This window comes from Notechis scutatus, chromosome 1 (genome assembly GCF_049901735.1).
Source record: "Notechis scutatus isolate UNSWTSFEM ecotype Mainland chromosome 1, rNotScu1.2, whole genome shotgun sequence".
Taxonomy (NCBI): domain Eukaryota; kingdom Metazoa; phylum Chordata; class Lepidosauria; order Squamata; family Elapidae; genus Notechis; species Notechis scutatus.
Window position 1 is genome coordinate 195,625,161 of NC_142009.1, and position 24,992 is coordinate 195,650,152.

At 37.5% G+C, this 24,992-nt stretch overlaps 1 protein-coding gene across 3 annotated transcripts; it reads left to right on the top strand.

Moving 5' to 3' along the window:
* The first annotated feature begins 1,462 nt into the window (after positions 1-1,462).
* On the top strand, positions 1,463-24,671 carry GCG (glucagon). 3 transcript variants are annotated; one of them, XM_087949848.1, is made up of 7 exons: positions 1,494-1,624; positions 7,222-7,325; positions 7,688-7,849; positions 14,380-14,433; positions 18,349-18,486; positions 21,927-22,070; positions 24,160-24,671. In XM_087949848.1, exons 2-7 carry the CDS (start codon positions 7,231-7,233, stop codon positions 24,182-24,184), a joined length of 618 nt encoding a protein of 205 aa, XP_087805974.1. In that variant the 5' UTR covers positions 1,494-1,624; positions 7,222-7,230; the 3' UTR covers positions 24,185-24,671. The 3 variants fall into 3 exon arrangements, with proteins under 3 accessions (XP_087805976.1, XP_087805974.1, XP_087805975.1); XM_087949849.1 differs by having other exon boundaries at positions 1,545-1,624; positions 18,349-18,459; positions 24,160-24,302; XM_087949850.1 differs by lacking the exon at positions 7,688-7,849 and having other exon boundaries at positions 1,463-1,624.
* The last annotated feature ends 321 nt before the right edge of the window (positions 24,672-24,992 follow it).

Here is a 24,992-nt window from a genome sequence, read left to right on the forward strand (position 1 = left end):
TGGAGCTAGGAAAAAGAATGCAACAATCTTCTAAATAACCATCTACCATGTGCATGTTGTAAAGCTGATACAAGATAGCGTAACTTTTGCTTTGGGGATTGCCAGATTCAGGGGAGTAGACAGTTGTTACATGGTAGATGCCTATGAATGTACCCGAGAGAGGAAGAAAGAGAGGATGTGAAACAGAGAAATTATCATAAATGATGGAGAACTAAAAATATGGTTGTAGTGGCTATTCTCACTTTCCTGAATATTAAATACAAAATAATTGTTTTGAACTAAGTCTGAACAGATTCATTTTGTTAAGGGCTACTCAGAGGTGGGCTGCTGCCGGTTTGGACCGGTTCACCCATACCGGTAGTTCCGACCACCAGCCGGGCCCGTCCACTAACCCCGGTGCTACCCCATCCTGTAAATCTCATTCTCTGACTTGCTCGCCCCATCCATGCAGCCCAGCTGATTTCCGTGCCTCGCCCGCTCTACTCAGCATGGCTACCCGAGAAGGTGTGATGGAAGCCACGGGCATAAAATCACTGGTTCAGATTGGTTCGCCTATACCAGTAGTTCCAACTACCGTCTGGGCCTGTACACTAGCCCCGATGCTATCCCATCCTATATATCTCAGTCTCTGGCTTGCTCAACCCCCTCATGCAGTCCAGCTGATTTCCATGCCTCGCCCGCTCTAATCACTGTGGCTGCCCAAAAAGGTGTGCTGGGAGCCACGGGCATAAAATCACTTTGTGTTTGAAGGCGTGCACAAGTGTGGAAGGTCACATGCTCACATTTTCAGTTCTGCACTAGGTGAACTGGTTATTAAATTATGTGAAGCCCACCTCTGGGATAGTCTTCTGACTTCAGATATGAAGAAATTCACTCAGAATTCAGTTGAAAGTGTATTCTTTGAAACCCAAGTGATATTTACTGCTAAAAACCAGATCCATGATGTAGCCCAGATGGGTGGAAAGGGACAATTGTCACCGAATGGCAACCACTGGCTCCTTAACCTGGTCCTGCTTCCAGGACTATCCTTAAATTTTCAGGACCGCTGTACCCCAATCTAGGCAAGGATCATTATGTCAAAGTTTCGCTAAGGGCATCACAAGCACTATTATGCCTCTTGTTAAAAGCTGGACAGGGACAGGATTGTACCTCTAGAATTAGTATGGTAAAATAAACAGTATACTTATATAGATTTTATTTGGAAAGCAACCGTAATACTTCGTTTCTTGGCTAGTTGACTCTCAGATTGGATCACTCTGATGGTATCACTAGGACAGGTAATTTTTTTGACAGTGAGCTCTCATGGCCTTTCTTCTAAGAGTAGATCATATGTCAACACCGATGTCAAAGTAAACAGAACAAATGTATGAAATCAGTTGTAAAAAATTGTCGAATGGCAAACAACACGATTTGTTCATTTGATTTTTTTTTTTCAAATTGAGTAAACTGTCAGCAATGATGCAGTCTCGTAAGTGTTTACTGGAGCTGAACACTATATATGAGGCTGTGAAAGAAGACTAGAAGGCAATTGTTTTAGGATTCTCCAGGGTTCCAGAAGTTGCCAAAGGAAGAGAAACCATTCTTGCCTTTCCTGCTTCTTCATAGCCCTTCCAAGCATCCAAAGGTAAGAGGTAGATGTAGAGCTAGGGTATCAGTTTGGTGAACAAAGAATCATTTTTAGAGGCTTAGCAGGCATCAACAGGTTGCCTTTGAATATTGGTGCATCTACATTTGTGTTTTCAGAGACAAAACCGGGGAGCTGTTTCTTAATCATAAGCAATGATTGAGCAATGGATTGCAAAATTGTTTAAAATTCCATGTTATTTGAAAAGGACAGAAAAGTTGGCGAGGTTGTGGACATATTGGGAAATCTGGTGTATCAAACAGAATATAAAGACATATAAATTAACTATTACTGTGATAAAAAAAGTCATTGTAAACCCAATGTTTTACTTGTCAAAATGTATTCATTTTCTTTGAATCCTCTATAAAATTCTCCTAATTTTTTTTAAATTACTGTTTAATTTTTTTAAAAAATACCGTTTTTATAAGCCCCCCCAAGAAAACCACAGTATTTTGGCCGAAGCTAAGTATTATTCAATGATATTAGCTTCCAGGAAGAGTTATATATGCAAGGCAAGACCAATGTTTTTAATTTAGTTCCAAACTACAGGCCGATTTATGTTAAGCATGCAAACTGTAACTTAGTTTAGAAATGAACAAGGATGTTTCCTGCCACCATTATTATTATTATTAGGATTACAGAAGGAGATCCTACTAAATACTGATCAACACCAATGATGCTTAGATTACATGTGGTTACATAGGTGTTGAAAAGTACTTTGCTGCTTTTTATTTTTGCATTGTTTGTTCTCCAGCTCCCAGTAAAGAAAGCAACTACTTTGCTTCAGGTTCACCCACAAAGTGCTTTAAATCAAGGTGATTTAAGTACTATCCTTGGAGAATTATTGTTGTTTTGATTTGGCAAAGTTTCCTCGTCAGAATAATAATTTCGCCTGAAAATCGTTTGACCCGAGTTTATTTTCAGAAAAAAATTCATATGACTCTTGTACTTAAAAAAAAAGTATTGGTTAGGTGTATAGTAGCTCTACTGGAAACCATGATTATTAATGGATTTTGGATTATATGAAACATCACTTTTGCTGTGCGTTGGCTGTTTCAGTTTCAAATTCCAGTTTCACTTGAATACATATGCGTAAGGGTAGAGCCTGTCATCTGGAAAAAGATATTTAAATGTAAATTCTATTGAAACCACTAGGAATGGCAAAGAATGTATTTAGGTTGAAAGTGTTAATGTACTTAGAATCAAAGACTCTTGGTGAGATACTAAGAGAGGCTTGGTTGATTTTGCTGTTGTAGACTAACACAGTCAACTTTCCATAAATTGTTGAAACAAGATACACTTATATGTGACATATATGCATGTATATATTATAGATAGATAGATAGATAGATAGATAGATAGATAGATAGATAGATAGATAGATAGATAGATAGATAGATAGATAGAGATAGAGAGATAGAGAGATAGAGAGATAGATAGATAGATAGATAGATAGACAGACAGACAGACAGACAGACAGACTATGTACAGGTAGTCCTCGACTTACAACAGTTCATTTAGTGACCGTTCAAAGTTGGAATAGCACTGAAAAATATGACTTATGACCATTTTCCACAGTTCAACCTTTGCAGCATCCCCATGATCATGTGATCAGAATTCAGATGCTTGGCAACTGGTTCATATTTATGAGCGCTGCTGTGTCCCAAGGTCATGTGATTCCTCTTTGCGACCTTCTGACAAAGTCAAAGTCAACGGGGAAGCCAGATTCACTTAACAACCATGTTACTAACGTATCCTGCAGTGATTCACTTAACAAGAAAGAAAGCAGGAAAAGCTGTAAAATGAGGCTAAACCCACTTAGCAAATGTCTTACTTAACAACAGGAATGTTGGGCTCAGTTGTGGTCAGTGACTACCTGTATATGCATACATATGTACATACATACACACGTACAAATATCAGGAGTAGGCAAATTGTTGCTGTCCAGATGCAATCACAACAGTCTTTTCAGCCTTAGGAACTGCAACTGGAATGTTCAAATTTCTGGGTGACATTGGATTGTATATTGATGCTGCAGTATGAAATGCAATCTATCTTTTCTAGACAAGTACAATAACTTCAGAGATCTTGGGTCTTATCTGGAAACAGATATGTTTCAGATCTGAGCTGTGAATCACAATACAAAGGAATCCAAATATATAATTATTGCAACCCTGAAAATAGCATGGAGCCATTTCTTAAAAAATAAGAGGTAGAAAAGATTCTTCTAGTATTTTTAATTTGCAATTTAGCTGTAATATAGAGATGTCTGTCTTGTTAAAAATCTAAGAAGTAAAACAGAATTATGTAACTCATTTCCTATTAAAAAAATAGGACGTTTCAACATTTCTTTTTCTCTGTGAAAAATTAAGCAAAGCTGTGCTCCCAATTAAAAAAAACAATCTGAAGGATAGACTAATAGTAATTATGAATCTAATTATAGTATATTATGAATATAATTACAATCTGAAATTCTAAATGTTGATCTTACCAACAACAAGTACCAAAAAAAGGTAAATCAGATTTGAAGGGTAAGTGCTAAACCGGTCTGCTCACTACACAATGCCTTGAATAAAAATTGTTGGAAATTCATAAACTCTAATCGCAGCAAGCTTTTTGAAGAACCAGAAAACATAAATGTAATCAATATAAATATCGGGTCATTTTTTAAAATTGTCCAGCAATTTTAAATATGTATAGAAATGTAGGGACAGCTTTAGAGTCAATGCAACTTGGGATGATTCATCTGAAATTTTCTATCTCTGTTGATGTGTAGTTGTTGTGGTGCTCAGGCAGCTTTGTCTAACTTGAATGCCTGCTAAAGATGTGAATTTCAACTCCCAGAATCCCCCAATCAGCATAACCATTGGTGAGAATTCTTGGAGCTAAAGTCTACAGCTGGACTGGAGAGCATCTGAGTTGGGGAAGGCAATTTTGAGATAGTCATAAATCAGTCAAGGCATTGTGATTTAACTCATTAGTTAGGCTATTCTTAGATTTAACAAGATTTCTGAGATAGAGCAACAGAAACAGCTATGGATAAGAGCAAGGTTCCAATTCTGAAAACCAGTAGATGTTTTTCTGGGAGTAGGGGTTATGTTGCATCTCCAGTCTCCTGAACAGGGTCTGCTCGTTTTCTTAAAATGGTTGAGTTTTCTAACATTTCTGAAACAATAGATTAACTCCCATTTCAGGTAGCTGTTGGTACTGTATGCATCTGATTTTTTTCCTCTTTATTTTTTTAAGCAAAGATTATATGATGAAATTACTTAGGCTGGTCAAGCCATTCTGTTTTTTGACTATCTTGTCTGAGGATGACTGAAGATGTTATATTCCTTGTGTTTTAAATGTTAAGGGAACAATCTGGAATATTTTTATTTATTGTATTTAGAGACTATCCATCTCCCCCATAGAATGACTCTGGTTGGTATATATCCTTCCAGTTCCACTTATACCATTTTCTTTCTGCCATAGACTTCAAGACAAAACAAAACATGATAATTGCATTCCATTTCAACCTTTCAAAAAGGTGTGATTACTTTAAAAGATACTGAATTTCATGATGACAGGGATAGTGCATGAGTCAGGGGACAACTCTGTACTTCCAGCTATTAGCAGTCTCCAGAAAATTCCAAAATCCTGCATGAAATGTTGATAAAATCATAGAGTAGATCTTGAGAACTGAGTTTCAATATATTCCCCCACATCACCTGCTCTGGATCAGTATGTCTGATTTCTGAATACAATTATGAAGATTATGTTGTGGGGAGCTGCTGTGATATATAGGAAGGGTTCTAGATATTTTGGGGAACAGAGGGAAGGAGGGAGAGAGAGAGAGAGAGAGAGAGAGAGAGAGAGAGAGAGAGAGAGAGAGAGAGAGAAAGAAAGAAAGAAAGAAAGAAAGAAAGAAAGAAAGAAAGAAAGAAAGAAAGAAAGAAAGAAAGAAAGAAAGAAAGAAAGAAAGAAAGAAAGAAAGAGCCATTTTATATAGAAACACTGGGAGGCAGCATTGCACCGCTAAAGGACACCAGCAAATCAAACCAAAGCCACATTATAACTGAAGGTGAGAAGAGAATGCGAACTTTGATAGTAGTATGTGCAATGCATAATTTAGAAGTTAGTATATAAAATAACCAAGCAAAAAGTCACAACTAAAGTCCATTGAAATAAAAAGTATAAATTAACTATGAGTGATATACTCCAGTGGTATTTCTTTTGATTTGATTTTGATGCAATCACTTCTTGTTAAGTTCTGCTCCTTGTTGGCAATGATCTGTAAAAAGCTCGATAAGGTATTTGACTTTCAACAGGATATGAAAGATTTGCTTAGAATTTTACTGCTTGATGGCAGAAATGGAAATCAACTAAAATTGTATCCTCTCTCTCTCTCTCTCTCTCTCTCTCTCTCTCTCCCTCCCTCCCTCCCTCCCTCCCTCCCTCCCTCCCCCCTCCCCCCACCTCTCTCTCCATTCAAATAGGTAAGAAGTTTTATTTCACACCAAGGCAGGCTAGTCTTGAATTCTTAAATGCAGGGAAAGTTGCCTAGTTGATTTTGGTAGTTTTGCAATAGTAACACACTGCATCCATTGTGACTGGATTTTTTTTTCTTGATATTATAATATTTAAAACCCACTGTCAAGTTAGTTACTTTAATCCACCTGAGTTTTCCCCCTCTTTTTTTCTTAATTGTTAGCTATGTTGTCAGATAAAGAGTCCTTGGGAATTCAAAACTAACATGTTGCGTTAAGGTAGCATTTTAAAATGTTGGATAGGAGCACTTTACCTTGGGCTGTAACTGCCAAGACTGTAGAGCCTAGCATGGAGATAAATCATGTGGTTGTGACTGTTGTCACCAAGGCTTAGCCAGTGAAAAGTATCAAGTCCCCAGTGTCTGAAGTTAAAAGGATTTGTAGCAAGGGGTACAGTGGTGGGATTCAAAAATTTTTACTACCGGTTCGTGGGCGTGGTTTGATGGGCATGGCAGGGGAAGGAAATTCTAAAATCCCCATTCCCTCCCCACCCCACTAACCTGCTTTCCAGCTCCATTTTCCTGTGCAGGGCAACAAAAGAAGACCCAGCGGATCAGCTGGGACTCGAGAGAATAGATGAGGGAGGGGCCAGTCAGAGGTGGTATTTGCCTGTTCTCTGAACTACTCAATATTTCTACTACCGGTTCTCTAGAACTGGTCAGAACCTGTTGAATACCACCTCTGAAGAGGTTGGAAGGAAAGTTGTTCAGAGAGTTGGTTATTTGAGTATACAATATTGAGCTAGAAGAGATCTACCACAAGATTGCTTTCTATATAGTGTGATTGGCTTCACTGCACTAACATGTTGCTTGAATTGACCTTAAATGGCTTGAAGTCAGAGTGCAGATGGATCACCTTTATATACAAAAAAACTTCCTTTTATTCTTTAATTCAGGGTAGATCTAGGGCAACTGAATGGATCTGAGCATTTACTGGCTGGATGCCCTTCCTGACACCACACAGAGTTCACAGCAAATATTTTTTCTTTGTGTCCTAGGAGAGAAATATACAAATGGAGTTGAAATATGTTGGGTTGACTATGTTTCCTCCTTCCTTCCTTGTCCACAGGTAGCAGAAATGAAAGGACTTTGGTGCTTCGTTGCTGGATTGCTTTTAATGATTGCTCAGAGCAGCTGGCAAAGCCCCATTCAAGAGACAGAAGAGAAAGCCAGGTAAATGTCTTTTTTTTTTTAATGCAATAGAAATCCACATGTGGACAGTGGATTGTTCTTGTATTAGAGGGCAGACAGAAATGGAAATTCTTTTAAAACACTAATGCTTTTTCCCCCTACATCTAAAAACTGGATAAGTCAACAACATGTCAAGTTATTAATGCTTTCCATAGTTCTTATTGTTGTCTAAACAGCATCTATTTTTCCTGTTACTCTGTAGTAATTAGGCGACTAATGACCCTTTCTAATAGCAGTTATTTTTAGAATGCATCTATATCTTTGAAGGAGGTCGATACACCGTGCAGCACCTTTCAAATGTGCAATCTTCAGTGCAATTAATTTGTTACAAACCACACTTATAGATCATTCAAAGCTTCCCAGGCTGAACCATTAGATGACCCTAGACAGCTGAATGAAGTGAAACGTCACTCACAAGGTACATTCACCAGCGATTACAGCAAGTACTTGGACACCAGACGAGCTCAAGATTTTGTACAGTGGCTAATGAACACTAAAAGAAGCGGGTAAGCAAAACGAATGCCCAACCTTACAATCAACCCTTACCTCACTGGGAAATAATTTCACACACAAAATACTTGATCACAAAGAAAGGCATGATGAAATATATGGACAGATACTCTAGCTTATTAAGTTTATGCATAAGATTCACCGAACTTAAGCAAGACTTAAGAGCTTTGCTGTTCGTCCATCCATCTATCCATCCATCCATCCATCCATCCATCTGTTCATCCAAAGTCTTCCATCAAGCCCTCCATCCATTCATCTTATCCATTCATTCTAATTTTGCAACCTATCCTTCTGGGGTCAGGTCAAATAGAGACATGTTTCATATATTGGGAGTTATCTGAGGAACTGTTTCTTCATATGACAACTTTCTCATTCCTTAGCCTAAGATTTGAATATTGGGTACATTTCAAATGTGAAAAACAGATATTAATTAATGGAGGATTATGAGCATTCTCTAAAACGAATGGGGATTATGCAACAGTGACTACTGTCCATATGTGCAACTTCCATATAAACGAAGAGGAAATAAATAAGAAAGTATTCTGATGGACAAATCACTAGCCCTAGTAAAGGTATTCCCATTTTTGTGGGGCATAGTGGGTCTCCTTGACGACATAAAATGAAATTTAGATAGACAAGACCTCATAGTGTATGAGGTCCATAAAGGGCAGAATTCAAGACTATACAAGTACAGGTAGTCCTCTACTTATGACCACAATTGACCCCAAAATTTCCATTGCTAAGCAAGACACTTGTTAAGTGAATTTTACCCCATTTTACGACCTTTCTTGCCGTATTTGTTAAGTGAATCCTTGCAATTGTTAAGTTAGCTGTTAGATGAATTTAGCTTCCCCATTGTCTTTGCTTGTTAGGCCACAAAACGTATCACACAACCCTGGGAGACTATAACCGTCATAAATACATGGCAGTTGCCAAAATGTCCAGATTTTGATTACGTGACCACAGGGATGCTGCAATGGTCATAAATGTGAAAAAGGTCATAAATCACTTTTTAAAGTGACATTATAACTTCAAACGGTCAATAAACAAATGGTTATAAGTTGAGAACTATCTGTATAGGTTTCAAAAGACTCGTGGGTGCAAATCATGTGACGTTAGCCCAGCTTTCCCAACTTTGGTCTCCTGTATGTGTTCAACTTTATTTTCTAGTAACAGATAATCAGGGTTGGAAGGGAAGTCATCAAGTCTAACCTTCCCGCCCAAGCAGGAGACCCTACACCATTTCTGACCATCCAATCTCTACTTGAAGGTCTCAAGTGATGGCACTCCCACAACTTCCGAGGGCAGGATGTTCCATTGGTTGATTGTTCTCACTGTCAGAAAGTTTCTCCTTGTTTCCAGGTTAAATCTCTCCTTGTTCAGTTTCTAGAAGCTTAGGAAAGACTTTACCTGTTTGAAGGATGGTTATACTGTAGATTCTGATATAAGCATTGCTGGTTCTTAATCCAGACACTTCACTGCTGGCATGTACCAAAAGAACTTACTCTTTAGCTTTACATACCTTAAGACCAAGTACAGCAGCTCAAATTGTTCAGCTTCTCTTTTAGATTTAGTGTCCATTGTTAACTTAGGGTTTAAAGTTGATGTCAAGTTAATTCCATTTCAAGTAATTTACAGATTTGTTTAAAGCCATGAACTCCCACTCAGTTTAGTTTTGTTGGAGTCTGAAGCCAAATGTAATTGTAATCTTACAAAATATCATTTTGTAATCAGTACATTTGAAATTTTATCTGCAAAATATATACAGATGTTTATATAAAATCACACCGATTTATACATTCCACAGATTTTTTTTTAACTTCAAGTAACAATATACTGTACCAGAAGACATCATATATACAACATACACCAATACTGTACATTCAACTACAAATTAAAAGCATTAACAACCCTCCTGGTTCAAAGGCTTAACTATTCTGATATGTTCTTCTCCCATAAAGCCAAGTAGATTTTAAAGAATCCTTTAACTCAGACACTGTCAGACTTCGTACCAGACTTGAGGCTAAATCTTTCCAAGCCCTCAGGGGCGTTAGCTTCTTGGCAGAGATCTTATCTCTAGCAGCATGACTAGATTAGTTTCTTTACTGTAGGCAAAAATGAAGCTATAAGTCCAGAGTAAGTGGGTGCACTTGCTTTGTGTATATATACATATATGCTTCCGTATACGTAATTGCACCTATCTATAGGCCAGTCCTCCAGGGTTAAAATCCTAGACTTTTCCTGTCATTTTTCCAAGTCAGTGGAAATTGTTCTCTTTCCTGCTATCAAGAGATACTGGGCTATATTGATCTAACAATTCTTGTAAGCTTGGGGACATCTAGTTCACCTTTCTACCTAGAGTTTAGAAACAGAATGTTTATAAAATTAGAAGATATAGTATTGCCACTATGAATAGCATTCTTTGATACCATTAGCCAAATCAGCTGTGATTTTAATCAATCTCTGGTAAAAGAAAAAAAATCCACAGAAGAATTTCTTTGATCTGTCCTAAGTTTTATAGTATTACATTCCATCGGATGTTTCTGCAGTTGAAATATTGAAGGTTGGTGGAGTCCATTTTCTTATATCATTCAGTTGCCATGACTTAAAAACAAACAATTTTTGCCATTTTTCTGTATTAGGGAATTGGAGATCATCTTCTTGATAATTTAATCAGTCTTTTCTCCAATTTCCTCAGTGCTACTGTGACATTTTGGAATTATAGCAACAAAAACTACTGCACAATAGATTTTTATGAAAGCAGTATAACATTGGCAGTTTTATTTTTCAGCCATTTCCTAATGATCTCTAACACAAAATTCACATTTTTCACAGCTTTTTCACAGCTTGCTAAGACATAATTTAGCCTGTACAGTCTCTTCTATAATGGCTTTTCTTAGAGCATGAAAATTTGCCAAGTGTGCTGCGTGGGTGTATTCTGTTTAGGGAAGAACTGGTGAGTGTGAAGATAAAATTAAAACACCTTTTCCCAGCTTTGCAATATCCTTTTCGAGGAGAAGTGGCTAGAACTGTACGCAACATTCCAAGTATGGTGGCATCATTGTAAATGTATATCTGCACTATGATACTTAAAGTTAAAATTTTGAGATGGTCCTTAATACAGAATTTATCATTTTACAATTTTCACATGCTGGTTAATTTTAACATCCTTTTCCTGGTTAATATCATTTCCTAATTTTTGATTGAGGATTTTTACTTCATGACACAATGGGCCTGTGTACTATAATCATATTTGATACTTTAATGCCTATTGCTCCAATCTGGCAAATTTTTTTCAGAGTTTTGTATGTTGATTCTCTCTTATTTTACACATGCACATATATACACTTTCCAATAGTTTAAAACCACTGTCCTAAAATGTGCTTTAAAATCTATCTAACGGACGTATAGCAAAAAAAAAAGAAGAAGTTTTAATAAAACTATTTCTGAAAAAGTATCATTTTAAACAATTGATTGAAAAAGTTTTCCAGATGTTCTAACTCAAATGTAGGCTCAATCTGGTAACCTGCTAGAGCAGGGGTGTCAAACTCATGTCATCAAGGTGTCATCACGTGACGTATTGGGACTTTTTTCCCCTTTGCTAAACCGGGCGGGAGGGTGGCCAGTGTGTGACACATCCAGCCCGTGGGCTGCGAGTTTGACAGTCCTGTGCTAGATGTTTACTAGAAAACAATTGAACTAACTGTTAACCATTCTCAAGCAGAGCAAGGTATGTATAAAAGATATACTGGAATATAATGACATTGTACAGCGTTGTAATACAATCAGCAAAACTGAATGTTGTCATATTGTAGCATTGATTTCCAGTCTTTAAAATAGAGCCAGTTTATATATCTATATCAATATATGGTGTTTCTCCCAAAGGAAATGTCTATTAAACCAGAACACTAAACTTGTTCATCCATCCCAACATAATGAATTCACACAAACAATGGCTGCTTAGTGTCTGTGGAGATTTCCAGGTCATCGTTGTCTCAAAGGTACTTTTTCAAAAGGCACCTGGACTGTTTTTTCCATGAGGAAGAAGATGTTTGCTTCTTGTCCAAGAAGCTTCTTGGACAAGTAGCAAAATATCTTCTTCCTCCTCAAGGAAAAAACCAATCCAATTGCCTTTTGAAAAAGCACCTTTGAGACAATGGCTGCTTAGAATTTTGAACAGATCCATTTTTAATCAGCTGATAAATGACTCTTTTAACTGGAGATATCCTACACTGAATTAAGGACTGTATGTAAAGTATTTACCACTGAACTCTGCTGAATCTTATTTCTGCTCTTATACATGCAGAAAGATCTTAAAAACTAACGCTATGCACAATGACTTTAGAGGAAGCTAATTTTCCTTCTACAAAGTTCTTACCCAAGAGCATCCTAGTTTTGTTTCTCGTTAATCTGCTCTGCTTGTAGACAGCATACAAGGTTCTTGTGCAACACGGCTGCCCAGTATGAACTAAAATATGTTATATAGATCTGTGATGATTGATCTTAACTGAGGAATTTAGAATCAAAGTTCCCTAACATACAGTCTGAGGAGCCCTTGTGGTGGTATATATTGCTAGAACCGAGAATAATGTGCAACTTCCGAAATTAAGTTTATGGATTTTAATTTTATTGCTCATCTCTTCCAATGCTTGTTTCATTCACCATTTCTAATGCTGACAGTCAAAGTAATTTGGTACTTTACTGTCTCACTCATCAGTATTTGGGTCATTGTGACCAAATACTTCATCCTCCATTGTTTTTTCATGATCGTGTATATTATTTTGCTTCTCTTATGTCTCCTCACAGTTTCAATAACGTAATTGTTTCATCTCAATGCCTTAATTAGATGTTGGTTTAAAAATGTTCTTTGAGTTTCCCTAAGTCAAATTTCTTATCGTTGTCTATTGACCACACGAACTTGTCTGTGCAATTTTAGTGGCAACAGGAAGGAAGTGATTAGGCATTATCGATTAATTAAATCAGGCTGAATTATTAAAAGGTTGTCATTTTGGCTAAATTGATTATTGGGATCTCCTTGCCATCATCCTGTACCATGTTTCTGCAACCTAGTACCCTCCAGATATGAGGAACCATGGTTTCTAACAGCATGTCCAGAGATAAATGTGGACAGATTCCCAGTAAATCATTCTGAGTTCCCAGCATGTTCTTGGTGAAAAATTGAAAGGATTCCTCTTGAATAGATCATAGTCTCAAGCATGTAGACCAGATGCATCAAACCTGTTGCCTTTCAAATGTTTTGGACTTCAATTCCTATTTGCCCCAGCCAGAACTGGGAATTGTAGTCTGAAACATCAAGAAGACAGTGAGTTACCTTCCCTTAATTTTGATTGCTAACTTGATCCCTGGACACTTATTTCTTCTGCAAGTAAGTAAAAAAAAAAACCACATGAAACTGGGGGTGCCAAATGCCTAAGAATGGAATTGATGGGGAAAAAATATAGCTGTGATTTGATGGTAAGGATTTCCTAATCCAAAATGAGAGATAAGATTATATTGTCCCTTTTGAGTAGATCATGAAATAGGCAGTTAATAGTCTTTTCCTCAATATGTTTATTTACAGAAATCCACAACAAGATGAATGGACGTTTTAGAGCAAATATTTGGTTTTAAAGATTAATTATAGAAGAAACTATTGTTTGGGGAGAAGCTTTGTTCAAACTGATTCACAGAACCAGCATTTCCTGTTTGGCTATTTATTTATTTTTGGTACTTTCCAGCACTCCATTTTCATTTAATATGGATCATTCCATCATTCTTATTTCCTGCAAGAATTTTTTATAATATAGAGGAAATTATTGCAAACAAACCTTCAACCTATGTCCAGGACAACCATTTCCCAAAAGGTTATTCAAGACTTGATCATTCCCACCAGGCTGGAAAAATGGTTGACTGTGAACTTGAGCAATTATATGACTTACTTCATAATAAATCAAAGTATTCACATTATTGCAGGAGGAGCTTTTGACTGAATTGTGAAATAATGAGTAATTCAATAATAAGTTTCACATGAGCGATTGAACAGATATGCAAATGGAAACAAGAGTTTCTTCAGACAGAAAGTGGTTTCATTTTTTTATTCCAAATTTAGGCTATACGCTTTTTGTCAATTTTGGAATTTTTCTTTTATATTTTGTGTATTGTAGAGAGTAAACTCTAGAGAAGTAATACTCTAGAGAAGGGGGAATTAAAGTTCTTATATATTGTGGGGTTTTGTAGCTGTTCTAATCTAGAAAAAAAAACTTTATAAGACTGAATAATCACAGGATAGATTGATTTGAGCAATTAAGTTTACTCCAAGCATAAATATTGTAGCTAATAAAACACAAAATATTTACAATCTGTCTGGAATTAAATACAGAAGTGATAGGCTTCATATATGGGGTTCTTGTCCAAAAATTATTCTTGTCATTTAAGTATCACAGAAATGTTTAATTAAGGATAGCGTGTATCTTTTTCTACTTGTGTAAATGCCATTTTTAATAACTGTGATGGGTCTCTGCCACAGACATCAAGGACTTGAAGACAGAGAGAAAGAAAATTTCCTGGACCAGCTCGCAAGGTATTTTCAGCTAAGATACATTGTATAATACAGGGGAGGCAACAAAAATAGATCATAAGCTCACTTGACTGGCTCATTTTTTTAATAGCCTGCCTTAATTGCCAATACAGTGGCACATTCCTAAAAACATTGGCCTTATTTCAGAGATGTTTGCAGCACACTGGTGCACATGAGCACCTGCCTTTGCCAGCCCGGATGCTGGCTGTTGCATTATGTAGTGGGGGGGAAAAAGAGGGCATCTGGACAGAAATTATCTCAGTGATGGATTGCACTGCCTAAGTTGGTGACACCGATGATGACAATGTATTTGGTTTATTCATTTATTATAAGCATTTTTATCCCTTTTCAAACATGTGAATCTAAATAGTTTAAAGAATATGCAGTCACACAGACACATGCACACACAGATATACATCTATAGATCAAATAAATTCCAATGAATGACTCATACTTCAGGCGAAACATATGATTGTTACAGCGGAAGTTACTTTATACAATCTAGCACAGTGTAATCTATCCTGACCAGCAGTGGTTCCTCAGGGCAGCATCCTTCAACAAGTTGTCCTCCAGTTGAGTTGGAGTAATTCCCAATTTCAAACAGGTATTAGCAAGTAGATGTTAGGAACTGAATTCCATACCTCAGAAGTCCTGTGCAGTGGAAAACAGTTTTATGTTCTATGTTTTGCACTTAGTTAGTTAGTTAGTTAGTTAGACAGTTAGATAGTTAGATAGTTAGAAAGTTAGATAGTTAGATAGTTAGATAGTTAGATAGTTAGTTAATGAAGTTAGCCCTCAACAGCCACTGAGAATTTTGTATGAGCTAAATAAGATTTTCTCCAGCAAAGTAATAGGAAAATGCAAAAACTGGCATCTAGACGAAGCCTTTCTCTCTCACTCAATTCTTTGCTTGGCACATTTATTCTTGTGACTCAAGAAAATGTAACAAAAGACATTCATTGGATGAAATTCCACCCCGGTACTCTATTGAAGTCCAATGTGAGGGTTTGATGGCATTAAAATTGTGGAGAAGGAAGAAAAACAAAAAGCAGAGGATGGGAAGGGAGTCATTTCCAATGAGATAATGGTTCCTCCCAGCCCATCCACAACCCCAAAGCCCTGCAGATCTTCAGTGTTGTAACTTGTAGAACAGAAGTTTTGCCGCTGGTATTTGAGGCATATGTCAGCTGGATGTCAATCACTTCCAATATCAAGGAGAGTGTACAATTAGGGCTTTGACCTGAAAGGGATAGCTAAGCCTCATTTGGAAGTACTCTGCATGTGGACTCTCTTCCATTCAAGCATATACTCCACCCTTGAGGTAACTCCCTTCCTAGCCCATATACCAACATACTGAATATTATACTGTGGACACAAGCAAGTTAAATTGGCTTCAATAACCATCTGCACATTTGTTTTGCAAATACGTGCTTTCAAATGATCACAGCATATGGGCTATGTGGCACATGATGGAGAGGCAAAAAAAGCCTCTGCTTCTCATTCATGTGTACATACTGCAAGGGACAATTGCTACATCCCCAGGATATAACTGCACAAGCATTTCTTTACATTTGAAATGGTTTTGTTTGGTGAACATGTAATGTGTGAAGGAATGCTTTGTCAACCTTTCACACAGCTTTATACAGGTTTACATCAAAAATTCCCAACAAAATATACATGGAAAAGAAACTAATTATTCTGTACATCAAGAATGTCAAATTCAATTTCATTGAGGGCCGCATCAGGGTTGTGTTTCACCCTGGGGGGTGGGCAGGGGGGCATGGCCAAACTGGGCATGGCCAACTCAACATCACTCATGTCGGGGGCACCTGTGGTGGCCTGAGCACTCTGCCAGTGAAAACAGGCTCCTGAACTCTGTTTTCAGCTGCAATGGTCTCCTGCAGCTGTCTGCCAGTGAAAACGGAACTTGGGGGGGTGCATGTGGCCCTCACAAGCTCCATTTTTGGCTGTGATGGCCTCCTGCAACCCTCTGCCAGCAAAAACAGAGCTCAGGAGGGCTGTATGTGATCCTTCCGAGCTCCGTTTTCACTGGCAGAGGCACTACAAGCCGGTCCTTCGCTGTTTCCAGGGCAGCCCAGCAGGTCAGATCTGGCCACGAGGCCTTGAGTTTGACACCTCTGCTCTATATTAATTAAATGCATAAATACTCATCTTCTGTGTCTCCCCCTCCCACCACCTGCCATTTATATAAAAAAGAATACGTGTGTGTGTGTGTGTGTGTGTGTGTGTGTGTGTGTGTGTGTCACTATCAGGTAAAAGGTAAAAAGAAAGGGGTCTTAATACACTGTTTGAGTGAGACTTGGCATTATAATCCTTCTTTTTTTAAAAAAAAAAACCATACAGGTTAGGCAGGAATTATTTTATTAATAAGGTAAAATTAAAGTTAAAGGAGTCTCTGCGGATTTTATTCCGCTAGTCCTTGCCAACTATAAGGGGCGGCGGTCATCTTCATTTCAAGTTGCTAAAGCGAGATGGTTGTTAAATGAATTTTGTCTCATTTCTTGCCACCATTGTTAAGTGAGTCCCCGCAGTTGTTAAGTTAGTGACACGGTTGCAAAGTGAATCTGGCTTCCCCATTGGTTTTGCTTGTCAGAAAGTCACAAAAGGCGATCACATGACTTTGGGACACTGCAACCATCATAAATATGAGTCCATTGCCAAGCATCTGGATTTTGACCATGTGACCATGGGGATGTTGCAAAGATCGTAAGTGTGAAAAATGGTCAGAAGTAGCCTTTTCCAGTGCCGTTGTACTGAAAATGATCTGTTGTAAGTCGAGGACTACCTGTATAGCTTTCTCACATGCTGTAAGATGTTCTAACCTGAAGCCTCATTAATCTTCATCAGGGGGGAAAAACACAGTGGTTCAATTTGTCAAAACATGTCTTATTCTGGACAACTGTACACCAAGGCCATAAATTAGCCTGAGTCAGAGTCTGCAAACAAATCCGGAAGGGTACATGCATTTGAGTTATAAACAATATCTGGTGACACACATGATTTTTTAGCAAGTTACTCATTCATTGCTTGCACGATAAGTTGGTCAAGTTAGTTATTAGAGAATACCTGTATAAAGTGAGCCTACTAATGAATAATGTGCTTGAGTTTTCTTCATCAGAGACCTTCAGTTGAGCTCTTCTTCTGTAACGCATCTTCCTTTTGCATGCCTGGAGAAAGTTTTGCCAGGCACCTCGAGATATTTTTGGGTAGCCGAACAAACTTAACAAAGCAAATGGAGTGTGATTTGTCAGAGAGTCGTGTGTCATTTCACTGCGAAGTACACAATCCCTTGATTATGAGTCTGTTCGGAAAAACTAAAAAAATAATAAAATAAGCCAATAAAAGGAGCTTTTGGAAGGAGCAAAACCCATTTCAGGAACCTTGTTGAGAGCTGCAGGGGGGCAGAATTGCTCTCACGGTGGTAAATGGTACCCATTCTCTTTTCCATAGAGAATAGAAAGTACTTTTTATAGGGGTTGCAGAGAAAGAATACCCGGAAGGATTGTTTGGGGGCAATGCATAAAAGATGAAATGGTGAAATATGATGCCATCCCTCATCTTCTCTGACAGAACTACAATCCATTCCACCCCCCCAGAAAGACACCCATCCTAACATCTGATATCTCTTTTTCTCTGATTTTTTGGTCTTCCCCTTTGACACGGTAAACCTAAACCTGTTCCTAGTTCTTTAGTGATTGTTCAGAAACACCAGCCATTGGGGTAATGTGTGGTCCAACAAATGTATCTTATTTCTTTCTCCTACTTCATCCTCATGCTACATTGCAAAGACATATTCAAACCAACCACATAGGGATCAGTTGGAGAAAAGATGTTGGGAAAGAAAAGTGGGACTGAGGTAAGAGTCTAAACAAATAACTCTTCTTTTTTTTTTTTTAGTAATGGACTTGCCCGGCGTCATGCTGAATACGAGAGACATGCTGATGGCTCCTATACCAGTGACATCAGCTCTTACTTGGAAGGTCAAGCAGCTAAGGAGTTCATTGCTTGGTTAGTGAATGGGCGAGGAAGAAGAGAGTAAGGAACCATCTGTTTGCTACTATTCTTTTAAAAAAGGTCTTAGCTTTGGGGAGTTTTTGCCAATCAAAACTCAGTGGAGCTGCAATGTATTTTCCTTCCTTTGCTTGCTGTATTTCATACTTCACTTTTGAAATTAAAGATGTTCTGCAGGCGTGAAATGATCTAAATGCCCATTAAAATGTAGGTTTTAGTTTTACTGTGGTGTTACATACATGAATCGGTCAAAATTTCCCATAAGGCCAAGTCATATGGAAGACCAATGGAATTCTCTCTCTCTCTCTCTCTCTCTCTCTCTCTCTCTCTCGTCTAATTTTTTCCTTATTCTTATAATTATCAGATCTGTTATCCCAAATCTCTCACAAGGTGTTTGATTACTTTCCAATATCCTGCTTTTTTTCCTTAATGTGTTTGTTTGTTTCCCAAAGTTTGTGCATATTGCTCCTCCCTGAACTTCTTCTTTCTCTCAAGTATCCTCAAGAAGTTGCTGTGAAGCTTATTATCACACTGTCAGTCTCTTTCCACTCCTTTTAATGTTTTCTTTTTACCTTCCCACTCTCATTCTGCAATATATTGAACATTTACCCCTACCCAGCCTCAAAGCATCCCATAACTTTAGACTGCCAACACCTCTGTCAGTAACCTGTACTCCATCACTAACCACCTACATCGTGTTCTCACCATCTTCACGAAAACAACCTCCCCTTCTTTTTTGCTCCTTGGATCATTATACCTACTGATGACTCAAATCGATCTTTCTTGGCAACTGAACATTTGGAACAACATTTTTCTGGCTTCAATCCCTCCACCCCACCAATCCCACTCACCACAGTCCCCAACACACACACACACACACACACACACACAGAAAGATTCCACCTTGCTTGAAGAGCCTGACCATTGAACATCAATTCATCTTTGTACAGCTTTACAACTTTAGATTGTGAGCTCTCTGAAGCAAGACTTCACATACCTTCTCCCTTGACCTCACTTCTCCATGTCTACAATTATAAAAGTACCATGCATGTCACTCTATAAAATTTTATGATTATCTCCGTCATCAGCATAATAAAATAAGTTCTGAGAGTCACCTGTGTCTCTTGAAATTATGGAGCAAAGCTGCGAAAAGTTATTTCTGGAACACCTGGTTAGGATAACCCAGTGGTCATCCTTTGGGAACATTTCTGACAATAAAATTGGAGGAGGAGAAGGAGCGGGAGGAAGAGGAGGAGGAGGAGGAGGAGGAGGAGGAGGAGGAGGAGGAGGAGGAGGAGGAGGAGGAGGAGGAGGAGTGAGGCAGGCTCCAAATTCATCTATTTATTTTTTGATTAAAAGTGAAGAAGCAGTTTTGTAAGCATCAGCTGTTTTTTTTTTTCATTGCTGTTTTTTTGTTACTTGAAATCTGTCCCCTTGATCTACGGTAATAAAGAGCAGCTATCTAGAACTGACAGGCAAGTACAGAACATAGCAATAGCACTTAGATTTATATACCGCTACACAGTGCTTTACAGCCCTCTCTAAGCAATTTGCAGAATCAGCACCTTGCCTTCAACCATCTGGGTCCTCATTTTACCTACCTTGGAAGGATGGAAGGCCATGTCAACCTTGGGCTGGTCAGGATCGAATTGCTGGCAGTGAGCCTGCAATATTGCATTCTAACCACTATGCCACCAAGCCAACAACATCCTTCTTTGTACTTCTTTGTTGTTTTTATTTCCTTAAGGACACGTCACTGAGAAAATAATTGTTTCACATAAATGATTTCTAATGGACCTCTTTTGTTTAATGAACTAAGGAGGAACTAAGAGAATGCTGGGAATACAAAGCTGTCCTCACTCTGAGTCCTAGGGGCAAAGGATTAGATTGCTGCCATGTATATTATTAGCATTATTATTCTTACTGGTGTTGGTTTCTTTCACACTGTTTGTATGTATCCCATATTTTTAAATCACATCGTTTTGAGATAGATTGGCAAATCTTTGAAATTAATCTTGTTCCTTTGTGTTGGTAAAATCCAAAATCCAAATCTGATGAGAACAATCACATGTAGCTGTGTATTCCTGTTAGAAGAAACATTGTCTGTTAAAAGAAACATTCAGGTTCATAAGAGCAAATCAGGACTTTCTCCTTATATTTATCTTGCAGATCTACAGAAGTATTTAGAAAACAATAGAGCAGCATATTACAAATTCTCAGCAAAACTATTAGCACTATCCGATGATGCTAATAGCAAGATGTATTTATATATTTCTGCCTTTCCCAGCTATTGTTTTTAATCTGAAGTTGGAAAAGATGTTGATGAGTGGCTCAAATAGAAGAACATTTAATTGGAAAATAATTACTGTTTGCAAGAATAATGCTAAAATTGTCAGACTCATAAAATATCTTTTGAGTTACTGACTCATAAGCAAGAACTTTTGTCACAAAATATTAATTCTGGTGCAATTCCCATTATCACATTGGACTGAGAAATGTCATTGGTCAATAATAATTAAAAAGTTCAGGCTTTCTTATCGCACAGAGGTTCTTTCCCGATAAAATAAATAACCTTATCCTCTAAGAAGACAGATTTCAGAGAATGAAGCAACATTTTTTAAAGTATTCTGCAACAAAGTTTCCTAGTTATTAATTGATTGGCACAGAATGTCCTCTCTCCTTGATATGCACTGAATAAAGATTACAATCTATAAAGTATTTATTGCAAGTTAAAAGAAGAGTCATGGGTTGAAATGTTCCCCAGGTCAGCCAACAGGAATTAACTGTTGGAAAAAGAACATAGGATTCATAGGAATTAATAGTGTCACTGCTTTTCGTTCTAGTTAAGAATGGAAATACTAATCTCCAGAGGGAAGTTGATAACTTTAGTAGTAGACAAGTGTGTGTGTGTGTGTGTGTGTCTTGATATAAATTAACAATTCTTCTCAATCTGGGTTAGTTACAGCAAAAAAAAAATCATTTGGATGAAATAACTGGACATGATCTGTAATTCATGCTGTAAAATCATATAGCACTTAGACTTATATACTGCTTCATAGTGCTTTACAATCTTCTCTTAAGTGGTTTGCAATGACAGCATATTGCCCCCAACAATCTGGGTCCTCATTTTCGTGACCTTGGAAGGATGGAAGGCTGAGTCAATCTTGAGCCAGTGAGAACTGAACTGCTGGCAGTCGGCAGAATTAGCCTGCAATACTGCATACTAACCACTGCACCACTATAGGCTTAAAGTCCTTGAAGTGCATACAACATTTATCTTTATTAATTATACTTTCGAAAAGAAGCCAATTTTGATACATGAAATAGTAATCTAGGGATTATTTTACTGAAGGTTGGTTGTTAAGAAGTACAAAAGTCAGTCATATATACTTCTGTTGAGGGCCTTTGACATCTATTTTTTAATCAAGTGTAAAGATATTATTTGTCCATTTTTCCCTTTTAAGTTTCTCAGAAGGAGCCCATACAGGTGAAGATCTTGGCCGAAGACATGCAGATGGCACTTTCACCAGTGATTATAACAAACTCCTGGATGACATGGCTACCCAGGAATTCTTGAAGTGGCTGATTAATCAAAAAGTTACCCAGAGGTGCCTGAATTTTGACTAATTTTGGTTACTATGTTCTTAGGTTGGCTCCTGGGGAGAGAAAATTTTCATTTGTTTCCACTTTGCTGATAGTACGGTATTACAACACTTTCTTAGTACAATTGACTACTATAATATATTTAGTAATTCCTTTATATTACACAAAGTCATGGTTATGAGATGGGTGTCAGTATAAACCATTTAAATAAATAAACAAAATAGTAATCACTCCCATGTACATTGCTTTAAAAGAAACAGTGGCGGCCACTGGGGAAATAAATAATAATAATCCTCAATATAGAGGCCACAACGGCATAATTGATTTTTTTTTTAACTTGTCCCCACCCCGATAGGCCTGAATTGATGGCTCTTATTCTTTAGAGATGCTATTTTAAGAAGAGCACAGCTATTCTCCAGAAGCTTGTCTGGATTCCATGTGTTTTTTTCTACCAGTAGTTTCAAGCTACTGTCTGGTTTCTGTAAAACCACCCTTTTTTTAAAAAAAGTGTACAGTACATTAAAAAACAGTTTTCTTGTTTTTGCATGAAAAGGCTATGGTAGGAGTTTCTGGCAGGAAAAAAAAATGAAGAAGCTATTAGGAATCCTTGATTCTCGGGTTCTTTTTCTCTATTAAGGTGAAGGGGACCTATATCTCCCACTACCCATATTATTTTCACAATAGTCCTGCATATAGAAAATGTATATGTGGTCTGAAATCACACCATTATCTTCTCATTAAATGGAAATTTGGCCTGAATGGATATTTAATCTCGGGTTTCTATAAAAAATGATAATACCATCTTAACATTAGGTAGGAAAAAAATATTCTCTTTTATTCAGCCAAGAGAAATATTTCCTTGTGATTCATCAGTCAGGAAGGATATATCACCAACAAGGGACCAAGAGCACATCTACCAATCTACATGGCCATAACATGCATCTCTTAGCCTCATATATAGAGCACGGACTGGGCACTACACAAGTGCATCCACGGCTATTTTCAAACCATAGTTAATTTTTATTATTGTTCTCTTGCAGAACAGTGACACACTGCCAGAGGCTTTTTAGTATAGGTGTGCTATACACCAATGATGGCTAACCTTTTCAGCACTGAGTGCCCAATGCACAAGCCCCCAAAATGCAATGTGCCCCCCTTGCACATGCACCCTGCCCTCTGTGCATGTGCCCCATTCCCCCCTCCCCACATGTATGCACGTCCCATGGCAGAGACTCGAAGACCAGCTGGCTGGCGGGAGGCATGTGCACATGTGTGGCACAGCTGAGCTGAGGTGACGGCTTGCATGCCCACAGAGGGCTCTGCATGCCACCTCTGTTCGCCATCACAACTACATACCAACACTAATAATTTGAAAAGCTGCAGAAAATACGTTTACGTTTGCAGAAAATAGTAATACTAGCTGTTAGTAAACATATTTTCTGCAGCTTTTCAAATTCTCAAATTTTAAAGGCATCACCCTGGTAACATAGCATTCTTTAATTTTTCACTTGGTATTTCCAACTGTTAGATAGATTACAGTGAAGTGGCAATTTCGCAGAAAGGAAGGACCATGTCCCAAGGAAGGGGGTGAGACAAGAGACAGAAAAGCTCAGAGCTACACAAGAGACAGAAGAAGAGAGTGAAAATAGCCACTCCCTAGACTCTCCCAGGGTATATCCATTAGAGTGAGAGTTGTAAAGGTTTACTCTGGCAAGATTCTGTCTATTTGATGTGAGCAAATGAAGAACAGACTTTTGTTCTATCTCATTTCTTCCTGATAAAGTAAATTTGCTCAATTTTTATTATTTGCTATTATTACAAGCAATAATATTGATTATGGATAAAATTAATACAAGGTTAAAACCTAACACCTGCAAGTAGGACTTAACTTTGGCTACATTGTATGCATTATTTTTAGAATTCAATTTGGACAATTGTAGATATGCAAAACTGAAGAAACCATTACAGTCTTATAAAAGGCATTATCAGCTACTATGTTTTAATTGAAAAACTGTTTGTATCCCTTCATGGGAATTGTATAAATGTTCTTAACACTGTGCTTGTCCTTAACTTTTTATTTTGTTTTGATTCCAGGGACCTTCAGGGAGAGTACCAGTAAGATGCAGTAAAAACATGGCATCAAGGTCTTCTCTCAGCCACTGGATTTTATTTTTGAATTTTAATATTTTTTCTCTGTATTCTAAAACCACAGATCTTGACATACAATGAAATGAATTTCACTATTTTATCCTACTATGGAAGGATTTTAAAATGGGTGTCTCGTCAGCTGGAAACAACTAAAATCTCAATATTACTGGTCAAAAAAATGTTCAGTTTTCAAATATTTCTGAAAGAACTTTAAGGAAGTTCTCAAAAGGAACCCAAGCAAATGTGCTGACAAGACCATTTTTGTTCCTAAAAAGATAATATGCATATGAAAATGATCCATCCAACCAATATGAACCAATATCAACAGCAAGGCTGCCAGTTAAAATTGTGGGGAAATGTCCTTCTTGAAACCTTTGTTATAAAAAGGCTCCATTTTCCAGACCATCAGTGAATAGTTTTGAATAAAAGAATGAATAAATAAAACAAATTATACTGCTGTTTGGGCGTCCAACTTTTTTTTTTTTAAGTTAAACTTTTGCTGTCTCTTTTAAAAGTCCTATAAGAACATTGCATGAATAATAAAAACCCTTATCAAAATCTATTCCGTTCACTATTCTTGTTTTCAAGAATGATGAATTGACCCTTCTTTTGAGAACAACTCATTATTACATTACAACTGTAATACTGTACAACTCACTATTAATACAGTCTTTCCATGCTACTACCCTATGGAAAAGTCCCAATAATTTCCAACCAAGTACAGACTGGGTATTATAGGAGTTGAAAACCAACAACCTAAAAAAAGAGAAATCTACTCT

Coding starts and splice junctions, on each gene's coding strand:
- GCG (XM_087949848.1), top strand. CDS start 7,231: ATGAAAGGACTTTGGTGCTTCGTTGCTGGATTGCTTTTAATGATTGCT. Junction 7,326..7,687: donor GAGACAGAAGAGAAAGCCAG/GTAAATGTCTTT, acceptor CCACACTTATAG/ATCATTCAAAGCTTCCCAGG. Junction 7,850..14,379: donor ATGAACACTAAAAGAAGCGG/GTAAGCAAAACG, acceptor TCTCTGCCACAG/ACATCAAGGACTTGAAGACA.